Here is a 24,481-nt window from a genome sequence, read left to right on the forward strand (position 1 = left end):
AAATAACCATTTTTTTGAATTTGCATGGTTATTGTATAACAAGGTAAAACATTGAAAACTGCAGAGCAGCAGTTATGTCAATATAAAACTAAAAATATATTTATTACATATATCCCCTGTTTGTTTGCAAAATGGTTCGCCCATAGAGCAAACAAAACACTTAAGAAACATATTTTTAAAAACAATTAGCGTGTAATTAACCATATAATTATAAAGGAGAAAATAATTGCGAAACTTGGGCATTATTCATACTATGGAAAAAGATTAATCCACTAGCATAGTTATAAACCAATTAATCAAGAGATTGCATACCACAGTTGTCAATATAGGCTATGACATAATTTCAAGTATCAATGTTTGTTAGGAAGTATTACAAACTAACTGTGAAGCTGTGATTGGTAGTGATTTTTCAACAGCTCTACTTAGTCTGAACCCTAGACGGAGCCCTTTTAATGGCGCTGCAAAACACTTGTGGCGCCTTATACATAAAATAATAATAATAATATTATATTATCTCCCCATAGTGGTCCACTGGTGCCTGCGAGCTACTAGTCTTCACCTGCAGCCGCCCCGGCTGTAAGGGTGAATTAGGTCCACCCAAACTCCGTTGCAGCATGGATTTATGTTGGAGACAAGGCACTAGTGGAGGCTATGAGGTGATAATCGGAAAACTTACTTAACCCACAAATGATACAAAACAGACTATAAAGTTCACCAATGAGCACACAAGCTACACCTGAGCAGCTGTGCCCACAGATACAAGAACAATGACAAGTGAATAAGGCAAAACCCAGAAAGCTTATCTGGAGAGAACATACAAACTAAACACAGAACATAAAAATTCAACAAAATCCCAAAACAGGAATGAGCCACTCTGTGGCTTGTAACAATGTTCCAGTAAGGTATCAGTGTTCTGTTTTTACATTCTAAGCAATCTGTATACTAAGTCATTACACTAGTGATGGTTTAAAAATATACCACTGAACTTCCAAGTGATGTCATGGTAAGAAGTATCAGGTCCCCCCCCCCCCCCCAAAAAAACCACTGAGTTCTTATTACATGTACTCATAATGTATGTTAGTGTATGTGTATATATATCAACATATTTTCTTGCTTTAAAGAAAAAAAGTATAGTACAAATAACCAAAAAAAATTAAGAAATATCTCATATACAAACATAATGTAGCTGTACTAAGTTTGCTTCTTTAAAAAGGCAAAGCCAGATTGTATTTTAAACTTGCTACTGAGGAGACAAAAAACAAAACAAAGTTACTGTCACACAATGGTTTCAAAAACAAATGAAACATACAAATTAAATACTGATCAGATTTCTAAAAGAAAAAAGAAAAAGACACTTTTAAAGGTAGCGCTTTGATCTTAAAGAATGATTCTTGTAGCTAGCTCACTGCAATAGCAGCTGTTATAGAGGTCACATTCATTGAACACAAAAAGACAGTCACTTTTACACACACTGCGTGTTAAACATAGAGCAGCTACGTGACCTTTCGTGACCTTCCAAGTCTCCCATGCACTTGGTTAAATCCTCAATCTTTAACATGCACAAATGGTAAATACTGTATTTACTGAATGTTCAAATACACTTTAGTAGTAAAATTCACCAAATGCAGAGCACACAATTGCACACGTAATAATTAGGCATTCACATGAAACATTACAGCTGACTTTAGACACATGACATAAACTTATGTCAAGATTTCTCAGATAATTTTAGTTCGTTACTTTTGAGCTCATGAGTGTAACGCAATACATTTGACTCTGTTCATTGGTAATAAAGGGAAAAAACGGAATAAAGATATAAATGTATTTTCCTGGCCAGGATACATTTTCCCATTTTACCAAATTGCAGACTTTCAAACATAAAGTGTATTAACCCCTTCCCGACATTGCCTTTTAAGGTAATTTTTTTTTTTTTTTCCTCCTTGTGTTCAAATAAGCGTAACTTTTTTAATTTTCCGGCTATATAGACACATGAGGGCTTTTTTTTTGCGGGACAAGTTGTACTTTCTAATGGTACCATTTACTATACCGTATAATATTCTGGGGAATCAGGAAATAATTCAATGTGGGGTAAAAAAAAAAAAAAAACGCAATTCCACAATTTTGCGCTGGTTACGGTTTTTTTGGAGTTCATAGTTCGTTTAAAATGATGGGTTATCTTTATTCTATGGGTCGTTACGATTCCGGTGATACCAAACTTATATAGTTTTCGTTACATTTTACCACTAAAAAAAAAATAGAAAATGTTACGGTTTTTCGAATTTGCGTCGCGTCGCCATGTTCTGCGGCTTATAACTTTTTTATTTTTCCACCTACGGACCTGGGTGAGGGCTCATTTTTTGCGGGCTGAAGTGTACTTTTTAATTAATACCATTATGGGATATGGGCGACTTTCTGATCTCTTTTAGCTATTTTTTTTTTGGGTAGGCGATGCGACCAAAAAGCGTAGTTTTGGCGTTGGGGATTATTTTCCGTTTACGCCTTTAACCGTGCGGGATAACTAATGTTATATTTTAATAGATCGGACTTTTAGGAACGCGGCGATACCAAATATGTTTATTTTTTTTATTATTTATTTATTTTTATTTGGGAAATGGGGAAAGGGGGGTGATTTGAACTTTTAATATTTTATTATTTTTTTTTTATTTTTAAACTTTTTTTTTTTTTTTTTTTTACTTTTACTACAAGGCCCCCTAGTGTACTTGACCACTAGGGGGCGCGATCGCCTGTACTAGGTTCAGCCATAGAGCTCTATGGCTGAACGTAGTGATTTTTTTCACTTCCTATTACATCCTGCCTGAGGCAGGATGTAATAGGTATGAATACACGGACAGCACAGGGGTCTACATTAGACCCCTGGCTACCATGGCAACCGATCGGCACCCTCCGATCGCGCTGCGGGGGGCCCCGATCGGCGCCGGAGGGGGGCGCCCCCCCTCCGATCAGCTATTTAAGCACTGCGGGCGCTTTGCCCGCGGTGCTTAAAGGGTTAAACGGCCGCGATCGGCGAACTCGCCGCTCGTGGCCGTGAGAGCAGGGACATGGCTGTAATATACAGCCATTACCTGCTCTCTATCAAGCCAGCTCACTCCGTGAGCTGGCTTGATTCACCCCCAACCGACATATGACGTATATATACGTCATATGTCGGGAAGGGGTTAAACATTTTTACTTTCTCAGATTACATTATATGGTGGGGGCGTTACCAAGGTTAGTTTAGCATGTTGATCAGCTATTGTTTTGCCATGCAGCAAGACATTCAGCCTCTCGCCAATGTCCTTCAGCTAAAAGTATTTCACGTAAACTGGCTATTTTTAAAGGATCAAATGTACCCTCAGGTGGCCACCAATTATCTGGAATTTTAGGGTGTCTGATCCTGGTGATTTTGCACCAATTATCCAAATAATTTATCATCATGGGGCCACCTTTCTGTATCATTAATACAAGAGGACTATTTTCCCTTAAATCAGCTATTTTAATGCCTAATTTTTTTTAAGTTTAGCTTTAATGCTTTTTGTAATGGATTTATCTAAATTGCATTTTTGTATTGGATCTGTCTCCTTGTTATTATTACTGTTTCCCATTTGTTACTACAATATATTAAAATAGGCTGTGATGTTTATCTGGTAATAAATAATTTCTGAATAACTGTATTCAGAACAATCCCGTTCACTATCTGAGCAAGACGTCTCTTGCTCGGAATTATTATGAACCGTGGATTAAGGTTTCATAGGCTGTATGAACTGTCTAAAACTCAATCTTAGTGTTCAATGTAAACCCTTATAAAACGTTAGCCTCTGTTTAAGACACAAGAGTCCCAATACTTACGTTTAAATCACAATGACATCCCGCACTGTGATATCTATTTATCTCTTCCTTATTAACAGACTATAACCTATATATTGTTAGTAACAGTAATAAGCTTAATTTTTAGGAAAAATAACCCACGTCACATGAATCTCTGTACATATATATATATATATAGTGTGTACACATATCCATATATATATAGATATATAGTTATATATGTAGACACACATACATATAAGTAAGTAGACGTGCTTCACCTGCCGTCCATACACCAAACCTCCCTTACCATGACTTCAACATTAAATCAGCAAAAATATATAAAGATATTTTGCTTACCTATCCTTGTTGGAAGTCAGGTATGGAGAAGGATGCGGACGTCGGGGGTCACCAACTGAAGAATCGAGAATGAACAGGATTCCTTTGCAAAGTCTGTGACGTGTTTATTTCTCTGGATACAAACACCCGACCACCTAACCACAAGATGCTGTGGGAAAGAATGGTGGTCAGGGCTTATTCCCTTAACAGTTATATACCTTTAACCTGCTGACTGGGCGACATTCAAAATAGGGAATACACGTATAAGGGAACATGCTAACTAGCTACTATTTCAAAACACATTCATATATGGGAGGTATTCTTGTGCGTTTCTCCTTTAGGGGCAGATTTATTAAGCTTGGAGAAGAGATAAACTGGAGATAAAGCGGAGAAAAGGTAAAAGGAGATAAAGCACCAGCCAATCAGCTGTGTTTGAAAAAGACAGTTGGGAGTTGATTGGCTGGTGCTTTATCTCCTTTTACCTTTTCTCCGCTTTAGCTCCAGTTTATCTCTTCTCCAAGCTTAATAAATCTGCCCCTTAGTCTGTTGAGGTAATAGGTTCCACTGTCGCAGTGCAATGTATACTGGGATATCTTTGGATAGCCATATGACTTCTGACAGGAATAGAACAATGTCCTTGCTGGTTTTTTAGAAGAAATGTTTTTACACTGATGCAACAATTAATATAATCGAAATCCATTTTATCACCGCCCGCCCTCCGCCCTGTCGTTTGCCGCCCGCCCGGTCTCCTGATTCGCCCCCTATTCGCTCGCAGGGACGGAGAGCCCCAGGCAAGTTGAATAGGGCGGACAGGAGGCTGAGCAGCGAATCTCCCTACAGGGAGAATTGGGGGGAATGTGCAGAGAATCCTACACAGGATTCGCTGCCTTCCCCCCGTGAAAGCATTGAATATCTGCCATATAATTAAATAAATTAAGTATTAACAATATAGCAGCCTAGTAGGTAGGGAAAATAAACGACTAGGTAGGTAGGCAGGCAGGCAGTAGCACTGCCAGTGGTCACCACAAAAGGTAGTTATATTACACACCACCAGTAGCTTTATGCAGTGCACCAGCAGAATTTATAATAATTAATTTTATATTAGGTTCTGCTTGGCAGTGGCACTCAGTGGCACTCAGTGGCACACGTCAGTGCACCAGCAGCATGGAATTATTTTTTTACAGTCCCACACAGCACAAGTATTATTTTTTTATTTAATTAGATATAGCAGCCTAGTATGTACTAGGCAGTAGCACTGTCAGTGGCAACAGTGGACTGAGTAACTAAATAATACTGGCAGATTCAGTGCAGGCAGCACCAGTGGACTATATATAATATAATTAATTATTCATATAATATATATGACAGCACAGCACCAGAGGTAGGCCCCAGCACAGAGGAGACAGTAGTACTACAGGTACACAGTTAGACTGTTCTCCTAAGCAGAGAGGAGAACAGAGTACACAGCAGCACTGAGGGAGACAGCCCCAGCGAATAAAATAATTACAGCACAGCACACCAGTGGTAGACCGCACAGAGGAGACAGTAGTACTACTAGTATACAGTTAGACTACACAACAGCACTGAGAGACAGCACCAGCGAATAAAAAATATTGCTGTCAAGGTCAAGCTCAAGTTTAAGCCCCAGCAGCAGCACCAACACACCCTCTCCCAACCCACTACTAGACTGGAGTGAAGATGGCGGGCGCAGCAGCCGCTATTTAAAGCCTTCGCCGGGAGATGACGTTCTGACCACGCGGGCGGACCCGAGTCAGGCGGGAATCTCAGAGCGCTACTCGGAACCGGCCTCGGAATGATGAAATTGGGTGTCACCCCCCCCCCCCCGGAAAGGTAGGCAAGCCTCCTGACATTGTAGCCCCATCCCCCGCTGTGCAATACCTGAAATGCAGGCATTGCACGGCAGGGGGCGTGGCTACACGGACACAAACACGCTGGCCACACCCTCAAACATGCCATAGCTTTCTACCACTGACCCTCCCCTTCCTACCCCTTCAGCCTCCTTGGCCCCTGCCTCAAAAGAACTGGCTGTGCAGCCCAAAGGTAGGGCCCAAACTGGCTGTGCAGCCCAGTCTCCAACTGCCCATTGTAAGCATAAGAAAAGGGGCACAGCCACAGCTCTTTACTAATGGCCACACCCCTTTCCGAATTTGTACCGGTTTTTGCTTTTCAGATGTTGGAGGGTCTGTTGTATGTATGTAGTGAGTGTGTGTTGTGTGCATCTATTCTTCACATGTGTGTAAGTATGCTGTGTGTGTGTGTGTATTGTATGTATGCATGCATGAATGTTGTATGTATGCAGTGTATGCAGTGTGTGTTGTGTGTTGTATGCTGTGTTTGGGTGTCTATGTATGTATGTATGTATGTATGTATGTATGTATGTATGCTGTGTGTGTTTTGTGTGTGTGTGTGTGTGTGTGTGTATGTATGCTGTGTTTGGGTGTCTATGTATGTATGTATGTATGTATGTATGTATGCTGTGTGTGTTTTGTGTGTGTGTGTGTGTGTGTATGTATGCTGTGTTTGGGTGTGTATGTATGTATGTATGTATGTATGTTGTGTGTGTGTATGTATGTATGTATGTATGTATGTATGCAGTGTGTGTGTGTGTGTGTGTGTTGTATGCTGTGTTTGGGTGTGTATGTATGTGTGTATGTATGTATGTATGTATGCATGCAGTGTGTGTGTGTGTTGTATGCTGTGTTTGGGTGTCTATGTATGTATGTATGTATGTATGCTGTGTGTGTCTGTATGTATGTAGTGTGTATTAGATTGAATGCATACCTCCAAAAATTTTGAAACTTGATCGGTTCTCCTTTGCCATCGATGTAGGGAAACCATCTGGTCCTCCCACATCGATGGCAAAAGTATTCAACATCGGCCATAAACCATCGATGATTTGAAATCATTGATGGTCGATGGGCATCCCTAGAACTGGAGGAGGGTGGGGGACAGTATGCAGCTCCCGGCAGTGGGTGAGCGTCTCCTCCCACTGGGAGGGAGTAAGGGGGTGCATGAGAGCAGGAGGCTGTATAATAGTGGTATGTGGGCAAGACATTGATAAAAGTTGTGGCGCTGGTGCAGAGGACCGTGGGGACACTACTGGCAGTGGGGGAACCTGCAGCGCAGCAGCCAGGGCCGGATTTCCCACATAGGGGCGGCACCTGCTTGTGGCGGTACAGGATCCCCCATTCTCACGGGGGTACGTGAAATGCGGGAGCGGGGTCGCGGGGGTCCGCTGGGGGGGTGGAATTGGTGGAAGGGGGGGGCGCGGGGGTCCGCCAGTTGCGGGAGGGGGTCCACAAATCGCGGAGGGGGGCGTGAATCGCGGGAAGGGGGGGGCGTGAATCGCCGGAGGGGGTTGTGGGGGTCAGTGAATCGCGGAAGGGGGGGTTGCGGGGGTCCGTGAACCACTGAAGGGGGGTTGCGGTGGTCCGTGAATCGTGGGATGGGGCGCGGGGATGCCGTGAACCGTTGGAGGGGCGCGGGGGGTGTCGTGAATCGCGGGAGGGGTGGTGCGGGGGGGTGTGTGTGTGTCTAGACTCGCGGGAGGGGGGTCGCAGGTGTCCGCAATTCGCGGGCGGGGTTCCGCAAATCGCGGGAGGGGGGCTGGGGGGGTGTGAATCATGGGAGGGGGGTCGCAGGGGGTTGCTGCGAATTGCGGGAGGGTCCGCGAATCGCGGGAGGGGTGTGTGTGTGTGGCGTGAATCGCGGGGGGGGGGTGTGTGCCGCGAAGCGTGGGTGGGGAGGGCATGGGGGGCCTGTGAATCGCGGGAGTGGGGGATGGGGGTGCTGGCAGAGGGGAGGGGGGGTTGCGACCAGACCTGCCGCTCAACTGGTGGCTTTGGAGTAATGGTGGACGGTGGGCGTGTACTGGTAGCCCTGGCTGGGCGGGGGGAGGTGATGTCAAGGGGGTGGTGGTTTCTTTTCCCTAGGGGGGGCGTGTTTGTTTATCCCGCTGGGCGGGAACATTATATACACAGGGGCTGAGTGACAGATCTGGCTAAGTATATAAGAGATTGTATGGCTACTGAACAGATTGCAGACATACATGGTCTTACGCGGCACATAACAAATAACCACTGACATTCCTTATATTTTCAGCACATTTTAATAAAAAGTTCTTTATAAAAGTATCTAGATTAAAGCAGATTTACAAAATATATATATAAAGTTTTCCTAGAAATACAATCGGGATACGGTCATTATGTCATTAAATGGATAAGAACCTGGTTGCAGGATAGGAAACAGACAGTTGTCGTAAATGGAGTGCATTCTATGGAGGGACATGTTACCAGTGGAGTACCCCAGGGATCTGTACTTGGACCAGTGCTCTTTAATATCTTTGTTAGTGACATTGCAAATGGTATTGAAGGGAAAGTATGCCTTTTTGCAGATGATACAAAGATATGCAACAGAGTAGACACACCAGGAGGGGTAAATCAAATGACTGATGATCTAAGTAAACTTGAGAATTGGTCAAGAGAATGGCAACTACAGTTTAATGCTAAAAAATGCAAAATTATGCACTTGGGACTCAAAAACCCAAAGGCTCAATATAGTATCAAGGTGTTAACATATACAGTACTATAATGGAAACTACTGAGGAGAAAAGAGATCTAGGAGTCACTATTTCAAGTGACTTAAAGGCAGGGAGGCAATGTAACAAAGCAATGAGGAAGGCTAGTCAGATGCTTAGTTGCATAGGGAGAGGAATCAGTAGTAGAAAAAAAGACGTAATAATGCCACTTTATAGGTCATTGGTACGACCTCATCTGGAATACTGTGTCCAGTTCTGGAGGCCATATCTTCAGAAGGATATAAATACATTGGAGAGTGTACAAAGAAGGGCAACTAAAATGGTTCATGGCCTACATCACAAAACTTACCTGGATAGACTAAAAGATCTTAACATGTATAGTTTGGAGCAGAGAAGGGAAAGGGGGGACATGATAGAAATCTTCAAATATATCAAGGGTTTTAACATAGTACAGGTGGGAAATTTTCTTCAAAGGAAAACAAGTAATAGAACACGAGGACATGCACTGAAACTGGAGGGAGGTAGGTTCAGGGGAAATGTTAGAAAGAATTACTTCACAGAAAGGGTAGTGGATAAGTGGAATAGCCTCCCATCAGAGGTGGTAGAGGCTAAGACAGTAGAACAATTTAAACATGCTTGGGATAGGCATATGAATATTCTTACAAAGAAATAAGGATTAAAAAGGGTTGAGTTTACCTGAAGGGTAAAAAAGGGGCAGACTAGATGGGCCAAATGGTTCTTATCTGCCGTCAAATTCTATGTTTCTATGTTTCTATGTCTACAGCAAGATGGTCGACAAGCATTGGGTCAATACCATTAGGTCGACATGCTCAAAGGTCAACATGGGTCTAGGTTTACAGGTCATTAGGTCGACATGGCTTTAGGTCGACACAAACATTAGGTCAACATGGGCAAGGTCGACATGACTTTTTATTACTGTTTTTGGAGCCGACATGTGCCGACAGGCGGTATTTCATGATCTACCATCCACTAGGGCGTGGAGGGAGAATAAAATAGTGTGCCGAATGTAGCGAGGCACCGTGCCCGAAGCATGGTGAGCACAGCGGGCCATGCGAGGGGATGCGGTGCTACGTTTCAGTGTTCATATCGACTGTGTCGACATTCGGCGTAAAAAACAGTGAAAAACCCTATGTCAACCTTTTCATTGTCGACCTAAACTCATGTCGACCTAATGACCTGTGGACCTAAACCCATGTCGACCTTGTCCCAAGTCAACCTTTCAGCATGTCGACCATCTTATTGTAGACCAAATGACCCACACCCATACAATCACTGAGAGGGGGAGGGAGGTGATCGTTCGGTCATACCCTCATTCACGGAACCTTCACATTCAATGTGCATGGAGGAGGACCAGGAGGTAACAGGTTCCCAAACCAAAGTTATTGCTCTATAAACAAGCCAGAAGTTCATTAACGATAAAGCAAAAATTCCTCTTGGGTAACCTTAAATCAATAAGGTAATATATAAGCATTGTAACATACATACGTGCATTTTTATATGCACACTGTGACCTTTACTCCCATTGGTCCACAGCAGCCGGCAACTCTAATACAGAGGAAACTAGCGAGTGACTCTCACACCCGTATTAGAATTACAGTATGGACAGGGATTCTAATGCCCTTGGCCTGAAAAGCCATTGTCTAACCCCTATCATTTATACACTTCATTTGAGGGCTCTTTGTCATTTAGTTACATCATCCTTTATTTCACATCACACATTTCTTGGCAGTCATGCCCAATACATCCTCCTTTATTTAAAGCACACATTTCAAAATATTTTCATACCCAGAATTCGAACGCATGGCCTTCCATATTGCAGTCAGACACCTTACTCATGGCCTTATTTGCTCCTGTATGGGAAGTACAGTATGAGAGTATTTGAAATGTGTGCCTTCAATAAAGGACTGTATGAGTGAGTGTGGTAAAAAAGAGACGATGGGAGAGGACAGGTGATCACGGGATTAAAAAGGATCAAGTTGCAATAGAGATTGATTGTAATAGAAAATTGAACAGATGTCCATGTCTAGAGTCATCTCGGAGGAGACGTACATTGACAGTACTAGTTTGGCTTGTTAATCTGGCGTTGGGAGTTTCTACAAAATATAACCTGAAGAAGAAGAAGTTCGTCCATATAACCCCCTACAGCAATGTGGCCACCTTCGTCCTACCTCTTCGGGATGACATTTATCCAATACGAGACATTCTTTATATTCAGAGATCTACTGTAACAGTCCACACAGAAGCAGAATCTAAAGTAGTATCATCAACAACTGTCTGACTAAAGGCTAGGTGACATCCATGCCAGGAGAAGTCCTACACCGAACTCTCTGCTAACACAATCACCAAGTCTCTCTCGGTTTGGCCAAGCCATTCGGTAAAACACTTGCACACCATGTAGCCAGCGGCCTTCTGCTTATAAACGGCGGTAAGTGTTGTCGGAGGTGGAGATGAGACATCCTGTAGTACAAGGAGGCCAGCCAGGTTAGAAGTTATTGCTTTACAATTACTCCCAGACACCTCCAGGAGATGGAGGAGGTCCCGTGCTTGAGGGTTGAGGGATTGTTGCCAGAGACGAACTGATGCAAACCATCCACTCAACGAGGAGAAAGCCGCGAGAGCCAAGGTTAAGCGCCTCCAGGGGGATGAAGGGAGCGCATCTTGATCTAGACTGGGCAGACCGTCAAGTTTTATCTGCGGAACACGGCCATTCACTGAGTAGGGCGGGCCTTGATGACTGAGCTGTGGGAAGAGTAGAAGACATATTGTTAATGGCGATATGATTATTACCAGAGATACAATATGTGAAAAGCGCAGGTTACGTAATGTGTCCGTAACCTGCTTACCCTTTATACCTAGCTACGTGCGAACAAAACGTAGCGCAGCGTAGCGTACCTTTTAATTGTATGTTACACACTTAAGAACCAATACCTTGATAAGAGATCCCTTCGCAGGACTTTGTCTCTAATTCTGCGAATATACTTTAAAGGACAGAGTCCGCAATGTACCTTATCGCTATTATGCGAATAACCAGACACGACCACTGAATAGAAGTAAGGAGGTTAGAACTCCATATAAAAGGTTGTATTAAAGTCCCTAATGGACAAAAGGGGGTTACAGAAATAAGAATAAACAGGTATAACAAGTGATACAATCTACTAACAATGAATACTAACAAACTCTGCTAAGGGGAAAGAATACAATAATACAAGACACAATCAGCCAACAATACTTTAAGAATAAATACCGTGAAATGCAACCGTTTACCGTGGTCATCTAGTATGCGAAGCGCAGTCCGGTCAGAGCTCACTATCGTTCAGGAATGAGCGATAGTCCGGTAGGAAGGTCCAGGGAAAGTAGATGTGCCGAAGAGACCGAGCCTGCTCCGGGTCGCCTATCTTATAGGGTCAGAAGGGGGAGGTCAAAGGCCATTCTCATTGGTCAGAGATCATATGTCCGGTCCACTGTGATTGGAGGTTAGACGCTGTACCTGGTCTGACCAGGTGCAGGGGAGTGAACTTTAAGAGTCCTTTGTTTGGTGGTTTCGGCGTCAGCAAGGATAAGAACCGGTTTGAGCTAGTTTCCTTTGTTAACTACTTACAACAGAAACTGTCTCTGGAATATGGATTATGTCCATATCTATCGGGCAATGTACATTGCGACATATTCGCAATGACCGGAATACTTCGCATAATGAACTGAGCGGAACGGTACTAAACACGATATAGACAGGTGTGTGCAGGGCTAACTAAGCTATGTGTGGCGTTCTAAACCTTTTAACTATATTTCATTTCGTGTAAGTGTGTTATTATGAATTTATGTGTGATAGTATGTCTACTCTTCTGGTCCACATTGTCACACATACTCGGGTATGGAAACTTTATTTGCGCAACTCTGCGAACCAAAATGGCGGCCATACTATCACAAAATGGCGTGTGTGTACCTAGACTTCCACAATATAGAAGAGTCAACAAGCGGATATGGACATACGAGAGGAAGATTATCCCAAGTAAATACTACATACTACTTGGTCTTCCTATCATACTGTATAATTCAAGTGCACAGTCTGGGACCTGGTCCCCAGAGGCGGGGGAGGGTTCTCAAACAATAGGTTCTTCCTGTACCCCTATGGGCCAGTCCAACCCTGCCTCCTCCCCTTAGTGATTTCAAGGCTCTTCTCTAGTGTTTTGCATAGTAAAATGAAGGTAAATGTCCAGAAACCAAAAACCAGCCTCCCTCCCCCCTCATTGTATCTGTGTCTGACCCCAGTTGGCACTTACATAGTCTCTCTCTAGGCTGGCTGCCTGTATCCTGGCCAAGGACACCAGAAGGTACGCCTGTTGCTTGGCCTTCTTCCCATCTTGTTCCAGCTGGATGCTCAGAAAGCTGGACTGGCGGTCCACTGGCAAGAAGAGGAGACGGATGTTACATGAAGTAGGGCGGCCTTCTTACCAACAGGTGAATGTAGCACGATCATTCATTAATATTTATATACAGGGGAAATACACGATCAGAGAGCGCTTCAATAAGTCAGCAGCCGGTTCCAGCTACAGCTCAGTCAGTGGAGCAGACAGACTGTCAGAGAGATAATGGAGCCATTATTACAACATCAACACCTCCCAATTATGTCCCTGGCTAGAGCAGATTCCTGAGAGGTTATGTAACCATCCACCAGGTGTTTACCACCGAAACACCGGTACGTCACACCCACCGCTCCGTCTGCCTGAGGAGAGGCAGGCAAAGGGATCCCATCCTGGAATGGTTTGTCATGTGCTAGTAGGGATATTGCAGTCAAGGGGAAGTCAAATGAGTCTTCCTACAGCACCGTAAAACCGTATCACTGTGGTACGTGTGGCTGCCATTCCTGCCCTGCAGCGCTGGGTCCTAGATTCCCCTCAGCATGCAAGCGCGCACATGCAGGGCAGTTCTTGCTTTGTGTTGCTGCGTCGTATTATAGTTACTGTATATCGGGAATATTAGGGTTTACTTTGTGACTAGTATACTGCCTGTCCAGTACTGTGAATATTGTATAATAATATGGTATTATATATATTGATGTTCAGAATGTCAACACTGAGAACATCGACATGATCTTTATGTTGACAGTCAAATGTCCATGCAGCATTTTTCACTCTTTAACCTAACCCTAAATTGTGCATTAATATGCTACGTCGGCAGTCTGGCCAGATACCAGATGTGCGTGTGTTTACCTGCGAGAGGGAATTATGTAACCGGTAGCAACGTGGTGAATATTCTGTGACTGCACAGTGCTGCATAGAGTAGGTGCTATAATAATTAGGAACGCAGGGAATGCAAACAGGGCTTAGCAGTGACACAGATGACATTACAGTAAGACACCTGACACCTGTGGGACATCTCCTGGAGCCAATAACTGGAGACTGCTGTACATAGGGGGAAGTGATAGGGAGTGAATCATGTTGGCCTGTTACTGGGCAGTGAACACCCCCCCTCGCTAACACAGGAGATCTCTGGCAGGTGCAGCAATGTTAAATTGCAGTGATAACACATCTTACAGCAATGCAGAACAGCAGTTATCACCAGTGGTGGCTCCTGCGGAAGGGCTGCAGCACAGTCCAAAATTCAAATAGGGGATCCACACCAACTACCAGTGAGCCAGTTTGGAGTGGCAGTTGGTGGACCTCCCCTATTTGAATTATGAACTGCTCTGCAGCCGTCACCTCAGGAGCCCCCCCCTGGTTATCACTGCAACCTCACAATGGGGCATATGTAATATTACCTTGTAAAGTGATAAAGCAGTAATAAAATGGAGGGTGATAATGCACCAGCGGTATTTGAAAAATGATAGTTAGGAGCTGATTGGCTGGTGCGTTATCACCTTCCATTTTATTACTGCTTTATCACTTTACCAGGCTTAATACATCTGATAAACTACAGAGGCCATTGTCCCAACCCGCCGGGTGTAGATGAATTGTGGGAACGTTATATAGATTACATATTAGGACTGTGTCACCAGATAATACAGCGTCTGTGGGCAGTGTGGAAAGTGAAATGCTCGGATACAATAATCAGCAGAATACCGGGCAATATAGACAAGGTGGGAAGGGTGTGGCCCCGCCCCCTTATTACCATGATGGGGGGAATATTACACAGCTGAGAGCTTCATTACTCCCCAGTGACCTCACTGTTGATTTCCCATCTGGCAGTAACCAGTAACTATCATAATCCAAGAACAGTTGCTCTTGGCAACTACCAATTATCCATAACATAAAGACGGGAGCTTAATATAATTGCCCTATTGGACTATTGCTATGATACATTTATCCATTGTTATTCATGTGGTATGAATGTACAAGAAAGTATATATTAGCCGACGCATGGCCCAGTACGTCAATGCAGACGGGGGGACCCGGCATCGGCAAGTGCATTGTTATAGAGCAAAAGCTTGGAATACTGTACATTATGCGATTTTTGCCCCAGTCATTCGTGCAGCCGCACTGCCAATATCGTTAATGATATTAGTGGTGCCGATATCTCTCTCTCTCCCTCATATATATAATTTTGTGTTGTTACATCTCCCAGATGGTGCTAAATAAATCTGGTAAACATTCGATGGTGTTCCGATGGTGCCGCCCCCCCAGCCAGCCACGCTGCAGTGCTTCTGCGCATGTGTGGTCATGCTGAAGATGTTTGCCCATGCACACAAGAGGGCTTTTTTTAGCACATGCGCCAATCATATGAATGTTTTTTTTCTGTCCAATTCTTTACATACGATGGTCAGTGAATGTCACATTGAAAGCTCGATGGTGGATGCCCAGCTATCATTTGATGGTGGTCTTCTGATGTCCATCCCTAGCCCAACCTGTGTGGAGGAGAAAGAAGGACGCTTCCGCAAACCATGTGTTATATATACGGGGCAGTACGGACGGTGTAATGGTTACATTACTGCCTCACAGCACTGAGGTCATGGGTTCTATCCCCACCATGTGTTATATATACGGGGCAGTACCGATGGTGTAATGGTTAGCATTACTGCCTCACAGCACTGAGGTCATGGGTTCTATCCCCACCATGTGTTATATATATGGGGCAGTATGGACGGTGTAATGGTTACATTACTGCCACACAGCACTGAGGTCATGGGTTCTATTCCCACCATGTGTTATATATACGGGGCAGTACGGATGGTGTAATGGTTAGCATTACTGCCTCACAGCACTGAGGTCATGGGTACTATCCCCACCATGTGTTATATATTTGGGGCACTACGGACGGTGTAGTGGTTAGCATTACTGCCTCACAGCACTGAGGTCATGGGTTCTATCCCCACCATGTGTTATATATACGGGGCAGTACGGATGGTGTAATGGTTACATTACTGCCTCACAGCACTGAGATCATGGGTTCTATCCCCACCATGTGTTATATATACGGGGCAGTACGGGTGGTGTAATGATGGTGTATTACTGCCTCACAGTGCTGAGTTCATGGGTTCTAGCCCCACCATGTGTTATATATACAGGGCAGTATGGACGGTGTAATGGTTAGTATTACTGCCTCACAGCACTGAGGTCATGGGTTCTATATCCACCATGTGTTATATATACGGGGCAGTACGGATGGTGTAATGGTTACATTACTGCCTCACAGCACTGAGGTCATGGGTTCTATCCCCACCATGTGTTATATATACGGGGCAGTACGGACGGTGTAATGGTTACATTACTGCCTCACAGCACTGAGGTCATGGGTTCTATATCCACCATGTGTTATATATACGGGGCAGTACGGATGGTGTAATGGTTACATTACTGCCTCACAGCACTGGGGTCATGGGTTCTATTCCCACCATGTGTTATATACAGTATACGGGGCAGCACGGATGGTGTAATGGTTAGCATTACTGCCTCACAGCGCTGAGGTCATGGGTTCTATCCCCACCATGTGTTATATATACGGGGCAGTACGGACGGTGTAATGGTTACATTACTGCCTCACAGCACTGAGGTCATGGGTTCTATATCCACCATGTGTTATATATACGGGGCAGTACGGATGGTGTAATGGTTACATTACTGCCTCACAGCACTGGGGTCATGGGTTCTATTCCCACCATGTGTTATATACAGTATACGGGGCAGCACGGATGGTGTAATGGTTAGCATTACTGTTTTAAGGAGGACAGAAAAGAGTGCCTTTTCTTGGTGCACCTAGAGAAATAATACTTAGTAAAACATCACTTTTATTGAGTTCATTTAAAATAGTTGCGAAGATATAAAAAGGACTGGACAACACATAAGACAACAAATAGTGATTTTTAAAAAGGATAAGAATCCTCACCTAGCGGGACCCCACTACCCGTTATCACCGTTATTATTTATAATAGATATAGTGTGGCACGGAAGACTTGTTTATATTACCAAAGTCATGTAATGTGGATAAGTCAGGTTTGTAACTTTATCATATACAATGTATCACAATAGTCCTGAGGCTCACTTAGTGCAGCCACCAGCACGCGCTTGAACACGGATGTGATGCCGTTTCAGCGCTGCTGTTAGGCTTGCTGGAGCCAGTAGTTCCACAACCTGCGTTCCAACCGCAGAGCTGAGTCTGAGGTGTGCCTGTGTGCACTCCCTCGCTCATGTGGATCTAGAACAGGCAGGGACACACACGGCTCTGGCGCCAGAGACCGTGTCAGTGTACTGATTGGGGACCGTGTCCAACGCATTACTGCCTCACAGCGCTGAGGTCATGGGTTCTATCCCCACCATGTGTTATATATACAGGGCAGTATGGACGGTGTAATGGTTAGCATTACTGCCTCACAGCGCTGAGGTCATGGGTTCTATCCCCACCATGTGTTATATATACGGGGCAGTACGGATGGTGTAATGGTTAGCATTACTGCCTCACGGCACTGAGGTCATGGGTTCTATTCCCACCATGTGTTATATATACGGGGCAGTACGGATGGTGTAATGGTTAGCATTACTGCCTCACAGCGCCGAGGTCATGGGTTCTATTCCCACCATGTGTTATATATACGGGGCAGTACGGATGGTGTAATGGTTAGCATTACTGCCTCACAGCGCTGAGGTCATGGGTTCTATTCCCACCATGTGTTATATATACGGGGCAGTATGGACGGTGTAATGGCAGTACGGGTGGTGTAATGATGGTGTATTACTGCCTCACAGCGGTAATGGACGGTGTAATGGTTAGCATTACTGCAGTATGGACGGTGTAATGGTTAGCATTACTGCCTCACAGCACTGAGGCAATGGGTTCTATTCCCACCATGTGTTATATATACGGGGAAGTATGTATGGTGTAATGGTTAGCATTACTGCCTCACAGCGCTGAGGTCATGGGTTCTATCCCCACCATGTGTTATATATACGGGGCAGTACAGAAGACGGTGTAATGGTTAGCATAACTGCCTCACAGCGCTGAGGTCATGGGTTCTATTCCCACCATGTGTTATATATACGGGGCAGTATGGATGGTGTAATGGTTACATTACTGCCTCACAGCGCTGAGGTCATGGGTTCTATCCCCACCATGTGTTATATATACGGGGCAGTACGGATGGTGTAATGGTTAGCATTGCTGCCTCACAGCACTGAGGTCATGGGTTCTATCCCCACCATGTGTTATATATACGGGGCAGTACGGACGGTGTAATGGTTAGCATTACTGCCTCACATCGCTGAGGTCATGGGTTCTATTCCCACCATGTGTTCTATATACGGGGCAGTAAGGACGGTGTAATGGTTAGCATTACTGCCTCACAGCTCTGAGGTCATGGGTTCTATTCCCACCATGTGTTATATATACGGGGCAGTACGGATGGTGTAATGGTTAGCATTACTGCCTCACAGCGCTGAGGTCATGGGTTCTATCCCCACCATGTGTTATATATATGGGGCAGTATGGATGGTGTAGTGGTTAGCATTACTGTCTCACAGCGCTGAGGTCATGGGTTCGATCCTCACCATGGCTCTAACTGTGTGGAGTTTGTATATTCTCCCCGTACTTGCGTGGGTTTACTCCGGGTACACTGGTTTCCTCCCACAATCCAAAAATATTCTGGTAGGCTTATTGGCTCCCAACAAAATTAACCCTAGAATGTCTGTGTGTGTACGTACATGTTGGGGTATGATATACCTATCTGCGCTGCTAGCGCGCCAGATACCCGTATCTGGTGGCTGGCTCGGACACTCGCGCGTCCATTGCCGGGAGCCCTCATTTATTATAACTTCCCAAAAAATTAAATGGGATTCTAGGTATTTTTTTCTACATATATGCATTAAGCAGAATTTTATTGGTTGCTATGAGCCTACATTTTTTATTTGACTTTTTTAGTTGTTTTACATCAGAATACCAACTGTTAAGAGCCTGACAGGGGCTGTTCTCCCTTGTGGGAGGGTCCATGACCCCCATAGAGGGAGAATAGAAACTGTGGTGAGTGCAGCAAGCCCCCGAGCCCTCAGCATGGTGAGTGCAGCAAGCTGTGCTGCCTCTCTGCCCTCCCTGTACTGCCCCTCTGCCCTCCCCATACTGCCCCTCTTGCACCGCCCCTCTGCCCTCCCCATACTGCCCTACTCGCCTTCTCGCACTGCCGCTCTCGCCTTCTCTCTGCCCGATTATAAACCCAGCAAGGTCACCGCCCCCAGCTGTCACCAGCCCAAATAACTAGACAGCAGTCACTTCTGTCATCAGCGACAATGTCCTAAAGAGGTAAGTGGCTATCTGGTTGACAAGGCATGCTGAGACTTGTAGTTCCACATCATCAAATCACAAGTTACGTAAACTTTCAGCACAACAAATATTTTTTCCAAAGTCAAACGATTGTCTCCTAATCCCCTAATTGATGTGGTATCAGGGTCACATAACCTGCTGTGTATCATATAACACATACATGTATATTATATACACACGTGACATTACAGGCTGCGTTATATACTGCACATAACCTACCTGCTAAGACCTCCATCCCAGCAGCAGCAGCAGCTCCACAAGTGTCTCTCCCCCAGTGCTGTCTGCCTGCTCCCTTCCTGTCTCACCCCTCCCCTTCTGGCATACTAACAAATTCCCTGGAAGTTTCTTCTCTGTGATGTCCCCCTTCCCCCTCCCCCTGCGAGTCTGGCTGCAATGCCAGCCACCTGAGGGTTCTCCAGAACAGGAGGCCTCCGCACCTGGCATAGTTCCATATGGACTCCAAGAGCTGACATTTACAGTAACTTGTGCAGGCGGCACCTCTGAGATCTAACAAGACAAACCTAGAAATGCACCAGACGTAACGAGGAGACCGGATCCCCATGGGATGAATGCAGTAGTGGGGTAACTGTCTGCCTGAGGTGCAGAAGGCGGGGGGAGGGGGGGGGTTACTGGCTGCCTGAGGTGCGTGGGGGTGCGGTGGGGGGGGGTAACTGGCTGCCTGAGGTGCAGTAGTGGGGGTAACTGGATGCCTGAGGTGCGTGGGGGTGCGGTGGGGGGGGGTAACTGGCTGCCTGAGGTGCAGTAGTGGGGGTAACTGGATGCCTGAGGTGCATGGGGGTGCAGTGGGGAGGGGTAACTGGATGCCTGAGGTGCAGTAGGGGGGGTTACTGGCTGCCTGAGGTGCGTGGGGGTGCGTTGGGGGTAAACTGGATGCCTGAGGTGCGGTGGGGGGATAGCTGGCTGCCTGAGGTGCAGTAGGGGGGGTAACTGGCGCCTGAGGTGCAGTAGGGGGGGGGGGGGGGGCTTACCGGCTGCCTGAGGTGTGTGGGGGTGTGGTGGGGGGGTAACTGGATGCCTGAGGTGCAGTAGGGGGGGGGGGTTTACTGGCTGCCTGAGGTGTGTGGAGGTGCGGTGGGGGGGTAACTGGATGCCTGAGTTGCGGTGGGGGGATAGGTGGCTGCCTGAGTTGCAGTAGGGGGGGTAACTGGCTGCCTGAGGTGCGTGGGGGTGCGGTGGGGGGGAGGGTAACTGGATGCCTGAGGTGCGTGGGGGTGCGGGGGGGGGGGGTTAACTGGATGCCTGAGGTGCGGTGGGGGGATAGCTGGCTGCCTGAGGTGCAGTGGGGGGGTAACTGGCTGCCTGAGGTGCGTGGGGGTGCGGTGGGGGGGAGGGTAACTGGATGCCTGAGGTGCGTGGGGGTGCGGGGGTGGGGGTGGGGTAACTGGATGCCTGAGGTGCGGTGGGGGGATAGCTGGCTGCCTGAGGTGCAGTGGGGGGGGGGGTAACTGGCAGCCTGAGGTGCGTGGGGGTGCCGTGGGGGGGGGGGGTAACTGGATGCCTGAGGTGAATGGAGAGCCTATGAATGGGTTACTGGGGGAAAGACATGATGCCATACTATGAGAGTAGTGGGTGCAGGGGAGAGCCGCTGGGCAGAGACAGACATAGCGATGCTTGGAGATTGTTAGTCCCAGCCAGGAAGTGAGCGTGTGGAGAGGATTACCGTATCGCCTACAGTCATGCTGTGTGTTACATGGGGGCAGGATACGTCTCTGACAGCTTGGCCTGACTTTTATTTAACCCCTTCCTCTTTCCCAACATTTGGAATTATTTTTAAACAATGTTACTCTAGTTGCAGCGCCCAGTACTGAGAAATAGCCGCCAGCAGCCCCCCCTCCCAGCGCCACTGTCAGCTGTAACCACGATCCGTTATAAATGGAAGAAGAAGAAGGAAAGAAGAATCCATTTTTGTTCTATTCTTACCAGTGATGTACCAATGGATCTGTTCAACATTCCTTCCTCTTTATAATTATTATCATTTATTATATCAGGGTTGCCTACCTGACCCTCTCCATGAGGGAGAAAATGCTCTGTTCCTTATCTTCCCTGGTAATGTATGATTGCCAGCACCTGTGGGGAGCTAGGTCATTGATAAGAAAGGTGTCACCACAGGTGCTGGCAATCATACATTACCAGGGAAGCCCAGGAGCAGAGCATTGTGTCCTCCTGGAGAGGGGCATGCTGGGAGGTATGGATAATGTATGATTGCCAGCACCTGTGGGGAGCTAGGTCATCGATAAGAAAGGTGTCACCACAGGTGCTGGCAATCATACATTACCAGGGAAGCCCAGGAGCAGAGCATTGTGTCCTCCTGGAGAGGGGCATGCTGGGAGGTATGGATAATGTATGATTGCCAGCACCTGTGGGGAGCTAGGTCATTGATAAGAAAGGTGTCACCACAGGTGCTGGCAATTCTTCATTACCAGGGAAGGCCAGGAGCAGAGCATTGTGTCCTCCTGGAGAGGGGCATGCTGGGAGGTATGGATAATGTATGATTACCAGCACCTGTGGGGAGCTAGGTAACTGATAAGAAAGGTGTCACCACAGGTGCTGGCAGGAGAGGGTCAGGTAGGCAATATTTTTTGTTATTTTATTGTGAGGAGATCAGGGTAGGGGTGCGCCCTTGTGGTATTGGGGGAACCTCCAAACACACAGCAGCCAGGAAAACACCATCAGTCCAGGATTTTCATGCATTTAGGAGTCGCTACATGAAACAAAATATAAACATAAATCCTAGTTGTCTGGGCACTAACTAAACATACCAGGTTCCCTCTCTTCGGATGGTGGGCCTTGGTGCCCCACCACAAACACAGGTATATGCACAGTACTTACAGCCAGTAATCACAGTGTCTCAGAACAGTCCTGCGCCCCATATCTCCAAGTAGTGAGGCTCTGAGCCAAACCCTGACACAGCTTATTTCAGCCTCTTACAGGTGCAGGTACTGTTACTAATTATCCTGCTATTAGGGCCTTGTGGAAGGAACCCTCCCTTCTCTCTTACATCCGTACCCCAGGACCCATTGAAGTTTTGGGTCAAGGAATGATCAATGCATTAATGTTTGCAGCCCAACATCAAGAGACCCTATTTCACAGCAAGCCCACCTAGCTTTTTGACAACTGCTTTCACATCATAATTATACTGAAAATATTATTTACTACCCGGTTTAAATCTCGCCCACCCTGTGTCGCATCTGGGGGGTGACTGGACTGAAGCTGGGGTGAAACGAAAGCTGGGTTCTTTAATAAACTTAGACTGCATAGAGAGTACTGAGTCTGTGGAGGAACCCTCACAGGGGAAGACGGAGTCCCTGGAAGACTGAATGAGCCAGGGAGTAACTGGTAAGTATGAATAGGCTCAGATTGAATAGAACAAGGACGAGGACTGCTGAGTAAGGTCACTGCAGGTAAGTACGCACTGGGTATCACTATGGTCACCACAGGAGAGGTTCACAGATGACAATAACAGCAGGTATCTGTATTTAGTGCAGATATTGATGTTAGTCTCTCTGACTGCTGACTTGAAAGCTGTAGTGAGGATGAAGCAAGGCAGTAGATAGACCAACAGGTGTAGACGATAATCAGAAAACCAGGGATTCTGATAGTGGGTGCAATGTCCTGGACTGGACACTAGAGGGAGTCAGGATGCAGGCAGAGTGGAATGCTGCAGGTGCTGAATTAGCAGAAGTACTAGGAGAGCTGCTACTCATAGGACATCATTGTACTGACTGACTTCTGGCTCCAGTCTCAGGGTATATATAGGCGGAGCGTAATTGATTGGCTGTTGCAGGATGATGTCAGAATAACCATTCCCAGATTGGCTGGTGAACTCCTGTGAATCAAACCAATATGGCCGCTCCTATGTTGGAGACACAAATGATGTTTGGTGAGCATGTGGAAAGGCCTGAGGCCTGTAACAGAGAGAAGGGCCAGCGCTGGGAGTTTGTGAACAACAAGGCCACAGGCTGTGTTCAGCAGTGCCTGTTGAGGTGATATTGCGGGAGATGCTGACCGTGTGCACCCGGCACCAGCCGGACACCGGGATGCCGCAGCGCTGACCTGGAAGATTGTCTCTGAGCAAGTCTGGCCAAGCACCTGGAGCATACTTGCCTACCCTCCCGGAATGGCCGGGAGGGTCCCGCAAATCGGGTCCCCCTCCCGGTCCCCCGGGAAGGGGGGCAAGTCTCCCGCATTTCCCTACAGCCCCGGCTCCCCCTCTCCCCGCGGTCTAAAAACGATGACTTTCGCGGGTCCGCGGGGAGGGGGCGGGGCTAAATGATTTGCGGCATTTCGCGTCATTTATAGCCCCTCCCCCCACCCACGGACCCGCAAATTGAGGCTTCAGCCCGTCATGGGGGCGGGGCTTGATGACATCACCTGTGCCCCGCCCCCAAAACCAAGTCTCTACCCGCCCCCTTTCACTCCTCTCCGGGCTTCTCCTGGAAAGGAGTATGCCAAAGTCGGCAAGTATGACCTGGAGCGGAGATAAGTATGTCTCAAACCCTGAGTCGTGACACCCTGACTCCTGTCCCTGGATGTTGGTCTCAAGCTTAAAACCATTCATCTATGAACAAAACCCCATTAGTTATGTATAAAGGTGAGTAAGCTCACTCCGGTGAGTGCTGAGCTTCCGTTCTCTCTACTTCCCTCAGAGTTTGCCACTGTGGTGTGGTATATGGCAAATGCTAGTTTCAGGGGGAATTGAAAACCCTTACGTTTAAATGGCAGATCTGTAGGAATGTGTTGATCCTGTGGGAACGGCAGCTCCGTTGACATTTTTTCGAGAATTGTAATACATAATCCCGTACCATTACATAGTTTGGGTGCATCAATGTCGCAGATGTAGAATGCAGGAGACCCCCTCTCCCCATCTAGCCCCCTCCCCTCTCACCTTTCCTAACTCTCTCCTCCAGCTCTGCACCGCAGTGCTAAGCAGGTATATGCGTGCGCGTGGGGCCCCATAGAGAGAGGGTAGATAGAAATAACTCGCCGCACTCAGAGATATTT

The 24,481-nt window shown here is 46.4% G+C and overlaps 1 protein-coding gene across 1 annotated transcript; it reads right to left on the bottom strand.

Moving 5' to 3' along the window:
- Positions 1–8,259: 8,259 nt before the first annotated feature.
- LOC146019804 (cardiotrophin-2-like) lies at positions 8,260–19,760 on the bottom strand. The gene is made up of 3 exons (XM_083152370.1): positions 19,679–19,760; positions 13,000–13,121; positions 8,260–11,461 (listed from the first exon to the last, which is right to left on the bottom strand). The coding sequence occupies exons 1-3, from the start codon at positions 19,692–19,694 to the stop codon at positions 11,036–11,038; spliced, it is 564 nt and encodes a 187-aa protein (XP_083008496.1). The 5' UTR covers positions 19,695–19,760; the 3' UTR covers positions 8,260–11,035.
- Between the last annotated feature and the right edge of the window lie 4,721 nt (positions 19,761–24,481).

Source organism: Crinia signifera, chromosome 7 (genome assembly GCF_055691185.1).
Source record: "Crinia signifera chromosome 7, ASM5569118v1, whole genome shotgun sequence".
NCBI classification, from domain to species: Eukaryota; Metazoa; Chordata; class Amphibia; order Anura; family Myobatrachidae; genus Crinia; species Crinia signifera.